General features: G+C 41.1%; 2 protein-coding genes across 6 annotated transcripts; both read left to right on the top strand.

The window, feature by feature from the left end:
• The first annotated feature begins 269 nt into the window (after positions 1-269).
• On the top strand, positions 270-3,725 carry marcksl1a (MARCKS-like 1a). The gene is made up of 2 exons (XM_027007072.2): positions 270-583; positions 2,283-3,725. The coding sequence occupies exons 1-2, from the start codon at positions 515-517 to the stop codon at positions 2,817-2,819; spliced, it is 606 nt and encodes a 201-aa protein (XP_026862873.2). The 5' UTR covers positions 270-514; the 3' UTR covers positions 2,820-3,725.
• A 98-nt stretch (positions 3,726-3,823) lies between these two features.
• LOC113575519 (interferon alpha-inducible protein 27-like protein 1) lies at positions 3,824-10,524 on the top strand. 5 transcript variants are annotated; one of them, XM_035531348.1, is made up of 8 exons: positions 3,838-4,397; positions 4,892-5,049; positions 5,633-5,714; positions 5,910-5,939; positions 6,092-6,253; positions 7,906-7,953; positions 8,406-8,487; positions 8,595-8,630. In XM_035531348.1, exons 3-7 carry the CDS (start codon positions 5,708-5,710, stop codon positions 8,426-8,428), a joined length of 270 nt encoding a protein of 89 aa, XP_035387241.1. In that variant the 5' UTR covers positions 3,838-4,397; positions 4,892-5,049; positions 5,633-5,707; the 3' UTR covers positions 8,429-8,487; positions 8,595-8,630. The 5 variants fall into 5 exon arrangements, with proteins under 5 accessions (XP_035387242.1, XP_035387243.1, XP_035387241.1 ...); XM_035531349.1 differs by lacking the exon at positions 4,892-5,049 and having other exon boundaries at positions 3,824-4,397; positions 8,366-8,487; XM_035531347.1 differs by lacking the exon at positions 4,892-5,049.
• Positions 10,525-16,131: the final 5,607 nt, after the last annotated feature.

The following is a 16,131-nucleotide window of genomic DNA, read 5'->3' as shown; positions in this document are numbered from 1 at the left end:
CGGGTGGATAATAGATGCGATTTAAAACTGTTAATGAACTAGGCCGATAATTCTATTATTTTGATAACGCAGATCGTGTGTCGTCAGTCTATTTTTTTTTCTTTCCATTTCTTTTATTAGCCGTACATAGTAACCCAATCATTCTAGTTTTGTAGACTAGAATGATAAAACAGGACTATAAGAGAGCGAAGCGCCAACCCGCTGCTAGAGATTGGGTGGGGGGCGGCGCTACGCCCATGGGTGGAGTCTTGCGTGATATTTGAGGGTTCACAAACGCACACGCCAGTATCTTCGCCAGACTCACATCCTTCGCTCCGCGGGAACGTGTGGATGTGACACTTTGAATTTTTCTCATTTTTTTCCCCAACTCCTAGTGATCAAAGGGGGCCGAATCTGCGACGCCACTGAATTTTTGGTCTGGACTCTTTCGTTTGGGGTTTCAATAAGTTAGGTTTGAGTAGGTATAGTTTTTCCCCTTTTCGCAGATTTAATTTTAAGAAGTAAACAAACGAAGATGGGTGCACAATTGTCCAAGAGTGGAGTTACCGAGGTTGACCCTGCAGCCGCTAAGGCGAACGGCCAGGTGAGGTTTTGCCATCTACGAGTTCTCCCGTTCTCTGTGGTAGTTGGCTAACGTTAGACTCTTGTTGCTCGGTTTGTCCGTGTCGTGCCACCTCACCTCCACGTTTGCTTGGGTGTCTGGGTAGCTTTCTCTTGGTAGCATTTGTAGGCTTACAGATGATTTTGTTTTTCAATCAAAGCTGCTGTCTGTGTTTGTTTGTTTTTGTTTGTTTGTTTAATTATTTACCCCGATTCCTCGAGTCGCGGTTTTTTTTTGGGGGGGGGGGGGTGGTAACGTTGGGGTCAGATTGGTTCTACTAACGAATCGTAATGTAACATGCCAGCGATGGCCACTTACCGCTAACGATAAACTGGTTTTCTTGATTAGAAAACTGGGCAAAAAATTCGAAATGTATTTCTTTTACTTTACTTTAACAAATGTTATGAATTGTCGAGCAAATATTACTTCCCCCCCGTTTCGTAAAGGTTATTGTGTTGTGTGGGCGCTGAAACCAGCAACCCCTCTTGTGGAACAAAAGGGTGCAAAGTATGCAAATGAGGGCTTGCGTGGGGCACATTCTGTTGCGCCGCAGACAAAGCGCGCAGCCAGCCATGGGGGAGGGAGCGGAGTGGCTGCGCTCCTTACGCTTTTTCATCGCTCACGTTTGGCACCAGTCATTTTGGCTCTCATTAACACAGCAACGCGGTCTGACTGCTTAATGATGTGCCCACGGTTTATTTTGGGCGCACGGCAACGGTTTGATTCTGGCGGAGTTTAGACGGCAGGGAATTTAAAGGTAGCCGTGACACTTTTTTTTTTTTTTTTTTCTCCCCTCCTTCTCAGCCAGGGGGGACCGACGTAAACGCGTGAAGTGTAGGTGACTGGTTATTTCACGAACAACTGACGCGTGGACTCTGCTTAACGGTTTACCTTTTGTCAGTCTCGCTAAAATTACCGTTAGTTTAGTGGTATCAAAGTGCGACAGATGAATGGGTTGCGGCGTTTAATTTTTTTTAATGGGCGGTAGGGCGTCTGTTGAAGTCGTTCGCTCTCGGTGGGTTTGGAGGATTGCCGAACATTAAACGACCCGTGTCGTTGTCCTGTTCTTTCTTTGTTTCATCACGTCCGCCACGGATCAACACTGCCCCCTTGTGTTTAGGTCGAGTACTCGCGTAATATACCCTTATTTCCCCATAAGGAAATGGGAGGGGAAATAGCGCCACAGCTGTCCGGAAAATGCCAAATAAATACCCAGAGGCTTGAAAGCTGCTCAGTATCTGACACTTTGACCGGCACTTAATGACGCTACTTCCTTACTTGGTCATTACTTGCTGTCCCCTACCCCTCAGAGGCCATGTCATGATATAGCAGTTTTGCTACATATTAATCTGGGACAATGTCATGTGAGCATAACTGTTTTATAATAATTTATTGAGTATGAAAATTAGATATGATTTAAATACCTGTTATAGCATTTTCCAAACAAATGCAAAAAACATTTTCATGAGGGGAAACGTAGCTGCCCACCGACTATCACCACTGTAGGCCTTCTGAAAAGTTATGAGCGGCCCGAGACTGCTGTCGTCTTTCCTTTAAACAGTCATTTAAAATGCGTCACCCTGCCTAAAATTAACTTGACCACTGATGTATTTGCTTACTAGCATGAATGTCGGTCATGAATATAGCTCATCTAAAGTTCCTTCTCTGACTTCCACCTCAGGAGAATGGCCACGTGAAAACTAACGGTGATGTGTCGACCAAGCCCGAGGGCGAGGCAGCAGCAACAGCCGACGGCAACGGAACTGCCGAGATCACCAAGGAGACGCCGGAGGCTAGCGATGCCATTGAGGCGGCGCCTGCCACGGAGGGAGACCCTGCCAAGGTGGATGGTGAGGCGCCAAAGGAGACCAAGAAGAAGAAGAGGTTCTCCCTGAAGAACTCGTTCAAGTTCAGGGGCTTCTCCCTGAAGAAGACCAAGAAGGGTGGCGAGGACACGGCCGAAGAACCTGCCGCCGCTCCCGAGGAGAATGGCCACGCTTCTAAGGAAACCAAAGAGGAGGAGCCTGTAGCCACGGAGACCAGTGAGGAGCCAGCAGCAGCACCGGCCCCAGAGGTGGCAGAGGAGTCCAAAGTGGAAGAGCCTGCTCCTGCAGCAGAAGCCACACCCACAGAAGAGACGGCCAAACCCGAGGAGACCCCCGTCCCCGCTGAGGCTGCACCTACCGAGACCACCGAATCAACAGCGGCTGCCGAGTGACCACACCTCGCCACCACACCTGGACTGTTTGCTTTCTTTAATTTCTTCCCTCCTTTTTTCTTTTTTTTTTCTTTTTTTTTTCTTTTTTTTTGAAAGATTGAAATATATGAAAAATATATGAGACTTGTGCCACGTTGTAGAAGTTACAGCAGTACTACAGAGAAGATGAGCTAACAAAATGCGTCACCTCTGGCCAAAACAGCCACTCCTTCTCTGCCTGTTGTCCCTTTCCCCATTTCTTATCCGGCAGACTCTCCCCGGGCTCGGTGGGGGACACGGATCGGCCCAAGCACTGCAGGAAAGATCTGGGTGGTGGGGAAAGTGTTTTCTGAATGGATTGGGAATACAGGAATACTTTCTGGAGGAAGCACCATCTAACACTTAAAAGAAGGAAGCATTCTCTAACACTCCAGTAGCCCTTAAACATTTTTTTGTTTTTGTATTATTTTTTTTTTGTTTGTTTGTTTCCTATATCAGCAGCAGTCATGCAAATCGACAAATCGTCGTTCATAAATTTAATGACGGTTAAAGGACAATGTGAAGCCTCATAAAATAGCTTTCTAGTGTTAAAGATATACATTCCTTTTTTTTAACCCTTGAACACGTGAGCAAGAAGTCAGTGCTGGGCAGAGGTGAGACTCGGTGGGTGGGGTTTAGTCTGGTATTAGGTTTTGACTGGCATTTACCTCAGCCAAAGCCGTGATGGCACTCGCATCCACATTTCCCAGTATGACGTAGCGGAGTACGATACCACTGCTTTTATCAGCTTTTTTTTGTGTGTGCGTGTGTGCGCGAGCGTGTGTGTGGTATGTATGTATGTATATATTTCTTTTTTTTTGCTAACATTTTAAAAATGTCGGTGATTTTATTGTAATATCAAGGGCAAATAAATGTTGGAAGACCTCATTTTGTTTTGGTCTTTTAGATTTTTTTATTTTTTTTTAAATTTTTTTTTTCCCTTACCTCCCCCTCGCCACACATGCACAACCAAAAGTAGGTTTACACTTTAAAAAAAAAAGTTGGTTTTATGGCTTTCAAGATTTCTAAAATATATTTTAAACCGGTATAAGGGTTTTATATTGCCTTCTGCTGCTCAGAAAATGAACTGGCAGCTTCCGTAGTTTAACATCGTTTAAAAAACAGTACGGACGAACAAATAACGTTAGTTGTATCAAAAGAAAGGAAATGAGGGCGCAGTGATGAAGGTTTTATGTATTTCTGTAGGGAACCTAAGACGCTTAATTCACGCACTGATTAGTTAAAATGCGTAATGCATGATTAGGTAAGTCGCTTGACCGATTTGTAACCCTGCAGTAATGACCTTTTTATTAGAGCTCACCCCTCACGAGTTACCATTTTCTCCCGACGCACCTCTTCTGGCTTCATATCCTTCCGTTAATGGTCTAGCACCGGCAGTGCCCACCGTACGATCTGCGTCTTCAGACGTGCTGGGGACGGAATGGCGTAAACGACCGCTTCCACAGCGGACCTCGTTCCGTTTTGCGACGGCAGGATCGTGGCATATCGGGTTTTTAAAAATACGAGACAAACAGACAAATGGCTGTGGGCACAAATGAGGTAAGTCGAAAGACAGCCAACAGCCGTTATGCTTTAGGCAGGGATGAGGGACCATATTTACGAAGGGCTGCAGTAGCTGGAGGCTTTCATTCCAGTCATGCAGAAACACGTGATTCTGTGTTGTGTAATGAATTTTGTCTACACACATCGAGTGTGTAGTTGTATAAGGTGTGCTCCTGTTTGTAATGAAAAGGTCCGGTTATTTCGGTCCTTTGGAAATAACATTCTCTACCCCTGGTCCGTGGATGCTATGTTAAAAGCAGTGATGGTAAATAGCTGTTATGCTTAAGGTTGTTTCTTGTCTCAAATGTTGAATATTTCATTCTCAAAGGCCAGCACCGGGATATTCACAGAAAGGAACAACTGCTTCATAGTTATAATGACTTCTGTTATATTTTAAATGGCTATTACAAGTGTATGCATATGTATGCATTTAGATGTTAACAGTTAGATGGTATATATACATTTATGTGTAAAGCCATAACCACATATAGCCAGCAGGCACAATAAATCAGCCGAGAGAAAAAACGAAGCTGCCAAGGTCGAGACCAGAAAGTTCACAGTGCACGGGGCACTCTCAGGACCCAACAGCTGTACACCAGCTGGAGCATGGGGATAAGTGGCCTACAATGTGTACGGTCCACCATCCAGGGTGAGACACAGTATCCAGGAATGCGTTCCAGAGCCACTGGCTGGATTATATTTCAGATTCGGCACAAGAACTGCACACCTGATTGTAGGCTATCTTTAATGTCTAAGTTCTAAGGCACGTACATATGACTATTCAGCAAATGAATGAGCGAGTAAGAGACATCGATTCAGGAATTTATTTGCATGTTAGCAATACACCACCACCATAAAACTGATTATGTACTTATTAGTAGTTTCTGCCATAATGTTAATGCTAGCAATAAGAAATAATGATTAGTTGTTGTAGGCAATTTAATGTTAATGGTTAGCATTAGTGACGTATATAGCAGCAATGACGTGGAACTCCATGGAATGAAAGTTATGTTGTAAACATCTAACATAACTGGTTTCACCACCTAGAGCATTAAAAGCATTTTGCGTGCTGAAAGAACTGTGTCCGAAATATCCTGTTTCTCTGGAGACCTTTTGTTTATCAATGTATAGGCTAATTTCTATTAACAACACGGTGACGCATGCCATTTTAACGTGACTCTGACGACCGAAAAGAACCTTACCATGTGTTTCTTCCTTACTTTAACGTTAAGTCTATGTAATCCCTGGAGCACGAAAATAGATCACCTTTCTTGCTGTCATATCGGTTCTGAGGTCTACCTATCAAAATGAGAAGTAAGTGGTTAGTCTCGATAGTCCATAGTGGCTATTTTTGAGTTTAGGTATTATGACTTCTTAAGTACAGTCAGTAGAATGAAGATTTTAAGGCCATATATTAGATTATAAAACGTATCTTCAGACCCACAAAAGTGGACCAATTATGAAACACCCCAGATAACACCGGTTCTTTTTTTATTCTTTCATTTTTAGATAAGCGCTGCGCGGCTGCAGCAGGGACAGGTAAGTGTTAAGAGTCTGTTAAAAATTTAACCACATAGTATTTTGACCAAGCAATCTACACTGTTCACTTCAAGCCGTGCAAGTGGGTTGAAGTAGTGGCATTTCAGCATTCTCCACGATCTGCGCTGTGCTTTTTCGGTTTTGTTTTGCAGCTGGCACTCTGGCGTTGGCCCATGGGACCCTGCTCACGCGGGGCTTCACTTCAGCAGGCATTGCCGCAAGTTCCGCGGGTGCCGGTATGATGTCATCAGCCGCCATAGCCAATGGCGGGGGAGTTGCTGCGAGCGGTCTGGTGGCTCTTCTTCAATCAGCAGGTGGGCCACTCTAGCATCCCAGAAAAAACAGTAAACAATCCAACCAGAATTCTGGTTAATCAAACGTTAATTTTGACTTTAAACTCTGACTTGACTTAACTCGGCCCGTCATGCTGAAGAGTTCTAGAACAATGTTGGAATTTCAGTGTTCGAACTGAGTCGACACTGAGCAGATTTAACTGAGGAGATTTCATGGTTAAATTAAAACAGTTCAAACAACAGAATTCAAAATGGATGCAAATGACAATAAAGTGTAAACTTCTTATTCCACGCTCTCAGAAATTGAAATTACAGCAACAGCGTTCATGAAGAAATGACACTTGACGTTCCAGAAAAGATGACTCTCCACCAAAGTGCAAAACTGTATAAAGCCTATTAGCCTACTTATTCAACACACATCAGATTAAACTAATACTTAATCATCTATGTTGCTGGTTGTGATGGTTTGCATTTTTAACATAGCCTGTGTAATCAAAGTATAATTAAATAAGGTTCACAACCAGGAAAATTAATTTTTTATATAAAGCAAAGTAAGAATGGTAAGATTTTTTTACTCGTAACTACTTCATTTCTGCAGTGCTATGCTCACAGTGGTAGTTATTGTTGAGCTTCAATCTGTATCTTGCAGGAAGAAGAATTTCCATAGGTTTCACTTGATGATGATGTCAATGTACATTTCCTAGTTATATTGGTATTGTATATTGGTTCCTTAACATATATGGTATTTCATAATAAAACATTTATATAGATCTGTATGTTCAAAATTGTAAGTGCATGAAACAAAGCATATATGAAAAATGTTACTGTATATATACGGTATATGTAAGACTATGTATAAAGTCATGATCATATAAAGTTATTACAGACTTTGAAAATGAACAGGGAGATCAAAACATATATTTGCCTGTTGTTTACAGTAAGTAAAGAAACAAATTTGGAAAACCTTTTCCTTTCAGTAAAGAGTCTTCACTGACTACTGGGGATAGTAATGGTTTTGAGCAGATTTGTGTTCAGAGCACAGAACAAAACTTCAGACAATTGCAGGAATACTGTGTAAGGTGCATGCAATTGATCAACATAGCACTGCAAAAAGATTATGGTCATGCCCAAGTTATGTTCATCACTCCAACTTATGTACGTTGGTCTTTTAAAGAAAAAAAAGTCGATGCATAAAACATGTCATTGAACCGAGAGCGAATCCACATTCCCATCCACCATCGTGTGTGGCGGTAAAGAATGTTCAAAAGCTCAATTAAGTTAAAAACAATCATCAAAATGTACAAGCGAGGACTAATCACTCCTTGTAATCAATAATATGAGCCACAAGATCAGTGGTCCTCTAGGAAGCATTTTAGAAATGTTTAGCTAGCATTTTGAAGATTGAGTCCAGTCCAGCAAACCTGCTACAGAGCAGGCTAGTTTCCCAGTGTGTATCGCTGCTTCTGACATCCACTTATTCTGAGTGCATTTTTTGGAACTGAAAGCTAGAGTTTTCAGCAAACTTCAAATTAATAGATCTATGTTAATTTATAAATCTGCTTTCTGCAATACCTCTCAGGGCTCTTTTAAAATTCCTCAACCAAGCACGAACCAGGACAATTTCCTTTTTCTGTGAAATTAAAGCTTTTTGCTTTTTGCTTTCTGCTCTAAAGGTGCTGCAGGCTTGTCCACAAGTATAAAGATGACTGTGGCGTTTGCAGGTGGGGTGATGGGTACATGGCTTGCTAGGTTTTGTAGGCCACATAAGTTCCCTCTCCAGTGGCCTGCCTTACCACACAAGTCCACCAAATCCTGATACCGCAAGTTTACCAGTACATGATGTTCTTGAGATCTTAGACAGAAGATGATTGCCAAGAACTTCTGGGCATTCCCTCCAAGCAAAAGTGATGTTTGTGCCTGTAGTGCTTCACAATAATTTGTTTGCATGCCCCTCTATAAATCAATAATCAATAAAATCCTACAACCTCAAAGCTTATTAATTTGTAGTATATTTTGGAGGCATACATTTGTTTGGGTGTCCCATTATTATTATTATTGTTGTTGTTACGTTTCTTAACCTTGTCCTGACCCTTGATAACGCATGCCCTCAGGGACAATGTTTTCTTTTTTTAGCATAACAGAAATGTGACTTTCAGTTTCGTTTCTCTGGAAGAGCACCGCCCTTCACTTATATAAAGAAGTCAGACGAATACTCGAGGAATACCCAACGGGAACAGTACGGAAGATGGGTCTATGTAAGTAACTCACTTATTTTTGTCTAAAACATATTTGGTGTTTTTATGCAGTTGGCTTATGATATTTTGGTGACCTATCAAGCTTATTTATGCTTTCTCTTTACCAGTAACAATAGCAGCAGTCGCAGCCGGAGCAGGTAGGTGTAGCCACACATTAGATTAAAAAACTTAGCAACTGTGGGGAATTTTAAATGTTCATACATTATGAATTTATAGTAGCCTACGGCTTATTTTGAATTGCCGCATTACAAGAAAAATCTACATCAGACACTCCCTATATTAAAAGAAGCTACTGGACGCAGCTAAGTATTTAGTGGTCGATGTCGTCTATGGTGTGTTTATTTAAAACTGCGTGCTTTGGAGAAGTGCTGCAGAGATGTGCTGGCGGCTCGGCTCGCTGATCAAGATTGGGGAATATAACTTTCCACGTTGGTTGTGTGTGCTTTCTTGGGATTAGCTATTTGTAATACACAACACAACTAGAACATTTTGAGCAATTTAATATAAAACATGGATATCAAGCCTACACTAAATTCATTTACTCCGAAATTTGGCTACAACACTTGCTTATTGTTGTTGGGTTTTTTTTTGCCAGTGTTGCTCTTATTCCAATTTAAATATTATATTGATGCATAAAACATAATAAAAATAAATATCTAAAAATGCGGTGCTCAAATTATGTCAGTGAGCGTCAAGCAATGCACAAATAAACTTGTTACCGAATGAACATTCGACGATATCCTAAATCCTTTCCTTCGGTTTTTGGTCTTCCAGCTGGTTCAGTAGCTTTAGCTCCAGTTGTGCTAACGGCAGTAGGATTCACGGCTGGCGGTATAGCGGCAGGATCTTATGCCGCTGCGATGATGTCATCTGCAGCGGTGGCGAATGGCGGAGCGGTAGCGGCCGGTAGTGCGGTGGCAGTACTTCAGTCTGTCGGTAAGATATTTAATCACAAGACCTAAACAGTTAAGTTGACTGTATGCATGTGAGTGTCTGGCGTCTAACATGAGTGACCTTTATTGACTTTTGTATTCCGTGTTTATATATTTCTGGCACTTTGTGATGTTTTGCCAAAAAGAGAGATGATGAAAATAGTGTCTGTAGCTGGGATTGCAAAAAAATATGTGGCTTTGGGCGCAACGGCTATTTGTCAAAGTTTTTTTTTTACTTTGGTTTAATCAGCAGTAGACCTAGTGCGCTGGAGCTGAAAACGCTTCAACCTGAAAACTCCTCAAATTAAAAGGGAGGTGGGATTTATTAGCCTACTTTAACAGCAACATCAGGTAACAATAAACATCGTTAAAGAACCCTTGGAAGCTCCATAGGCTAGTTAATGTTAATTTAGCTTCAGTAAAAGTTACACTTTATTGTGCATTACTGAGTGACTGAGTGGCTGAGAATGTGAGAGTAACCTAGCCTATTGAAAGTGCAGTCGGATTGTTTTGTTTCATGAAAAAACACTGTAACGTCTTTTTTTATAGGCCTATCCATATTTCGGTTAGGTGTCTATTAACCAGTTACATCATTGCAGCTGTGACCTTCGAATGGGCTCATCACCTATAAACCACAGCGCATGAAGACGTTCTGACACATTTTCAGAGCGCTCTCAAAGCATTAACGCCCAATGTGACACATTTTAATGTGATCAGCACAATACACAAGATAGCATTCTGTGGACTGCGCCGGCCTTTCACAAGATTTTTGTTCTTTGTTACTTAGGAGCAGCTGGTTTGGCCGGTACCGGGACTGCCGCAGTGGCAGGTGTAGGAGGTACTGTAGGAGGATTGGTGGCGCTTCTAGTGTAACAACACCTTCCACAGCCAGTTCTGACTCAGCACGGAAATCGCCGTACAATGAAGTCAATGAAGTCTTGTTTATCAACATTTATTGTTACTTTAGTCTAAACTCTGGAATGTAGTTTCTCATTTTTGAGTCAATCTCCTGTTGTCACCTCAAATTAGCCTGTCTTGTGTTATGGTTGCTATGACTTACTCAATAAACAAATTCAATAATAAATAAATAATGTGGAAAAATACACAAGAGTCTGGATGACTGTGAACTGTTTTACAAGAACAATTATCATGACTTAGTATTTCACAGAATAGAACTGAACTGAACTAAACTCAGCAGCATTTTTCAAAAGTGTATCATTTCAGTTCTTGTAAAAGAGGTGGCGCTGCCTTAATCCAATATTGTTACATTTTTGCAGAGCTGTCAGCTACATTATGAAAAGTTCACAGGTATTGGAATAATCATTGGAAAACGTGCAACCACTAGTTAAACTAGCAGTATTAGCATGGTTGCCATGGAATTAATGCATTCAAAACACATATGTTTATTACATACATCGATGAACTCCCAGCTGAATATATGTATTGTGCAGTGGTCCATATATTCCATACTACACATCGGTCTGAATGTGGGTTAAATATATGTTCAGTTTGTATTATGTTTGCATTCTGTGAAATATTCTGTTTATGGTTAATTATATCTCTTTGGAGGTTTTACTATCTTTACATCTTTATGATGCAATAAAAATTGCAGTGTAGTACACAAGGTGTCCCAAGAAATAGGATGTTTTGGACAGAGGAAGAACTGGAAACTACTGACATCCAGACTAAAACATTTTTCACAATGCATGGAGCAATGCATACACCACTGGGAGGAGGGAAAAGGACCTTCAGAGTGTCCAGGGTGAGACACGAAACATCCATAAATACATCTGAGCAGTGGCCCCAAAGATGAGCTGATGAGGGACTGACTCAGTCAGATGGGAGATATTGTCACCAAGGAAGCAGAGGAGATTCCATGGCAGGATAACACCCTCCCATGGAATGTACTACTGACAGATAGCAGAGGTGACTGGCAAGAAAGTCCTACCAATGGCTGGAAAAAAACAAGATGGAAGGGCAGCACAGTCACATGCTACAACTGATCCAGAAAACTTCAGCATATCTGATCTTCATTACTCCATTCCATCCACTTCACTGGCTTCCTGTAGATGCTCGTATGAGGTTTAAAACTCTGATGTTCACCTGCAAGGCCAAAAACAGACCTGCTCCCTCCTATTTGATGTCCAACAGTCAAAGCCCGATCTGTACCTCGAGCCCCTCAAGATTCAAGTGCAGTCACGCTTGTCACAGTATCTTTCAAGATTCATGGAAAACAACCATCAAGACTCTACTCTGTTCGAGCACTCTAGCATCCCAGACAAACAATAAACTATCCAAGAATTCTGGATTATCAAATTAAACTCTGTGTTGACTTAACTCGACCCATCATATTGAAGAGTTCTAGAACAACATTGCAATTTGAGTGTTTAAACTGAATAGACTCTGAGTCAAGTCTTAGTAGACTTAACTGAAGATATTTCATGGTTAAATTAAAACAATTCAAATAACAGGATGCAAAATGGATGCGAATGACAGTAAAGTGTTTCTTATATTATAGTATATAAATATGAGCCACAAGATCGGTGGTCCTCTAGGAAACATTTTAGAAATGTTCAGCCAGTATTTTATGATTAACTCCACTTTATGTCTAGCAAACCTACTATAGAGCAGGTTAGTTTCACAGCATATATTGCTGCTTCTGACATCCACTTATTCTGAGTGCATTTTTTTGGAACTGAAAGCTAGAGTTTTTGCAAACATGTAAACAAAAAAACCAAGAGTATTCTCAGAAGTTTTCAGACATGTATAAAACTTTGAGAGTGTCTGTCTTTCTTTACTGTGGAACTGGAGCTTTGTGGTCTCTTCTCCCAAGGTGCCGCTGGCTTGTCAGCAGGCATGACTGTAGCTGTGGTATCTGTAGGTGGGGTGATGGGAGAAGTGATGGGAGGGGCACTATCTGACCTTCGCGGCGGGCCAGCTAATGCCGCCAGTCCATCACTGTATACTTCCAGCCCAGCAAAGGGCGATACCACCACTGCACCAGTGCTTGAGACTGGATTTTCATCAGAAGAAGAGGATGAAGGGGAGAAACCTTTAAACGACGAACCCCCTTCTAACCCCCTTGGAATAAAAATGCTTTCAATAGAACAATAATTTATTTAAAAGCAATTCATTTTCACTCTTTCTTTTGGCACATTTCCAGAGACACTGTTGATTTTCCCACTGCTGCCGTTTTTATGCTTAATGTAACCCGTCTGTTTTGCCTACTGTATACAATCCTGCTTTGTGTTCAGGTGATGTTCAAATGGGTCTCTGGTCCTGTACTGTGATGTCGTACAAACATATGAAAGCTGTCTAGGCCGGGAGGCCGTAACATGGGGCTTGAGTGTAACAGCGGTAATAATGAATAATGGAATGCAAACCAGACAAACAGGTTGATAGCAAAGGTCAAGTGTATTTACAAGTTTTGGTGTTCAGATACATACAAGAAACTGATGCAATATTGTCCGGAGTGGAGCAGGCCAACAAAACAACAAAAACCAAAACCAACAAACAAAGCCCTAAGCTGAGCCGTCCTAAGCTTTTTTGTTTTGGAACTCTAATTCCAGCACTTATTGTAGGGTATTGTTTGTTATTGCACTTATCCTTGTCTGAGATGGAGCTTATATGTGTTTTGCATCAGCATTGAACCCTGTATTTCAGCAGTGTTGTAGTTCAATGGTATCTTGAACTCAAACCTGCTGTACTGGCTAGAATACATTCTCTGAGTAAAAGACAAAGCACTCTGGAAAAAAATGTGTGCTAAATGCCAAATGTAAATGTAACTTACTATAGCATACAGTATTATACTATTTAGGATGAAAAGTGACATAAATAAAACCAAAATAGTTGTGCAACATAAAAACAAACAAATGATACATATTTATTGGACATAAAAGTAAATAAATATGTCATAAAATAGTCAAATGTAAACATGGCATAGAAATGCATAAATAATAAATGTGTACTTATGTGCAGAAATACCGAAATAAATAAATAATTTCTGCTTGTATTTATTTTTATATTAATTTGTTTATGGATTTCTTCCTCCATGGTATAGAGGATGAAAGGTAACAAATAATCTATTAATAAAATGTATTAATACGACCATAAATAAATTCATTCAAAATTACCACATCAGGATGGTTTCTGATTCTCTTGTTTACAAACAGTGCTGATGGCTCGAGAGGGTTCGAGGCTCTGGATACGAGCGTCTGCTAAATACCGTAAATGTAAAACGTAAAATGTAAATAAACGGTCACCATTAGCTCGATGACCTAAACCTGCCTGCTGCGTCCGTAGGTTTCGTTTCTGAGTTTCTGATTTTGCGTCGAAGCTCCGCCCTTTTTTTGGTAGCATTGCATGATGGACTGGGGTACGTAAGTAGTCTACTTTTTAATACATATATGGGCCTGATCTCGGACAACAATGAGAGGGCCTACCTGGAGGAGATTAAACACCTGGAAAACTGGTGCCAGGAAAATAATCTCCTCCTAAACGTCAGCAAGACAAAGGAGCTCATTGTGGACTGCAGCAAGTAGCAGGAGTGGCACTACCAACCTGTGAGGATCAATGGAACCACGGTGGAGAGAGTAGACAGTTTCAGGTACCCTGGAGTTCACATCTCGCAGGACCTGTCCTGGTCCCGCCACACCAACTCCCTGTCAGGCTCGTCAGTGTCTTTACCACCTCAGACGCCTAAGATACTTCAGAATGCCCTCCAAGGTACTGCGGGACTTCTACACCTGCACTATCGAGAGCATCCTCACGGGGAACATCACAGTCTGGTTTGGGAACAGCACCAAGCAGGACAGACAAGCACTCCAAAGAGCGCATCACTCATACGGAACTTCCTCACCTGCAGACCATCTATTACAAGCGGTGCCAGACCAAGGCCAGGAGGATTGTGAAGGACCCCACCCATCTCAACAATAGGCTCTTCTCTCTGTTGAGGTCAGGGAAGCGCTTTCGCTCCCTGAAGACCAATAGAGAGAGACAGAAGAGGAGCTTCTTCCCACAGGCCATTCAGGCCCTGAATCAGAGAAACTGATTAACTGTGGGGACCACCAGCACCATGTGACTCTAAATCTGTAAATTTGTAAGATGGAATTGTACATTGTGTACATACACACACATCCATATATTCATTGTACATTGTGTATATATACATATATTGTACATACATTGTTAATATATTTTTGTGTATATATATATATATATATATTTCCTTATGCACTCCCTTTTTTTTCCCCTGTTTGGACAGAGCACTCTCAAATCATTTCACTGCAAGTTATACCGTATATGACTATGTACGTGACAAATAAACCAAACTCAAAACTTGAAACTTGAAACTTGAAAATATGTATACAGGTGCATCTCAATAAATTAGAATATCATCGAAAAGTTAATTTATGTCAGTAATTCAATTCAAAAAGTGAAACTTGTATATTACATAGATTCATTACACACAGAGTGATCTATTTCAAGCATTTATTTCATGTATTGTTCATTATTATGGCCTACAGCCAATGATAACCCAAAAGTCAGTTAACTTTTTGATTATATATATTATATATTTATATTTATTTATATTTATTTATTTATTTTGACAATGACAATCGGACTGGGAGCAGGTATGTTTTTTTTTTTTTTTTAAATAATGCTCTATACTTGATCCTTAGTGTTATACGCTTTACACTGCGTTGCATTTTTTAATATAATTTTTGCAGGTTTTTATCTTTGACCTGTTTTGCTTAGTAAGTCCTCTCGAATTGTGTTATATTCTCTGATCGTAGCTCTCATTCGAGTTTTCAGCGCTGACCCTTGTTTCTTGCAGTCTCTCGGTTAAGGGCATAAATAAATTAGCTTAGTATTTGTTTAACTTTTGGACTCAAGGTTATTTGCTCTGGATATGAGCGTCTGCTAAATGATATAAATGTAGTTGTAAATGTAAATAAAGTAAATGTAAGAACGCCCCCAATTTTAGCCTGTGGTTATGTCTACGTTTTTGCATAGAAAGGGGTGGTAACATTAAAAAGCAAGCAAAACTGTACCAGCAGCAAACGATAGCAAGAAATAGCTTTAAACTTGTGGATTTGGTCAATCAACATATTGTGCAAGTGTACCTTGAATAGCTCGAAAATACATCTTGTTCACAGTTCAAATGAATTCCATTTCACAGAAACAGCTGGCAACCACGACAGTGCTACATTTACCTGCTGCTTTTATCCAAAGCAACTTATGAATGAATACAACTTGAGCTATTGAGGGTTAAAGACCTCTGATCAGGGGCCCAACAGGGGTAATTTGGTGGTGGTGGGGATTGAACTGGCAACCTTCTAACTACTACACAAGAACCTTAACCACTGAGCATTGCTGTGACACTTAAACTTGAAACATCTTGACTCAATAATATGATTTTAAGATCCAGCCCAGGGTCTCTGCTGCTGTACAGTTTCAGATTTGTCCTGCTCCAGTTCATCAAGTAATGATCAAGCACTTCATGCTATGCTTAGATTAGGCTAAGGAGCACTGACCTGTCTAACCACCTTTCTTCCAGCCGGTGCCGTGGGTGCTGTGGCTTAGGCTCCAGTTGTGCTAACTGAAGCGGGCTTCACTGCTGCCGGTATAGCGGCAGGATCTTATGCCGCCGGGATGATGTCATCTGCAGCGGTGGCGAATGGCGGAGCGGTGGCGGGCGGTAGTGCGGTGG

The sequence above is a fragment of the Electrophorus electricus genome, chromosome 11 (genome assembly GCF_013358815.1).
Source record: "Electrophorus electricus isolate fEleEle1 chromosome 11, fEleEle1.pri, whole genome shotgun sequence".
In the NCBI taxonomy this organism is placed as follows: Eukaryota; Metazoa; Chordata; class Actinopteri; order Gymnotiformes; family Gymnotidae; genus Electrophorus; species Electrophorus electricus.
Note: the sequence above shows the minus strand (reverse complement) of the source record. Positions and strands in the feature narration are given on the sequence as shown.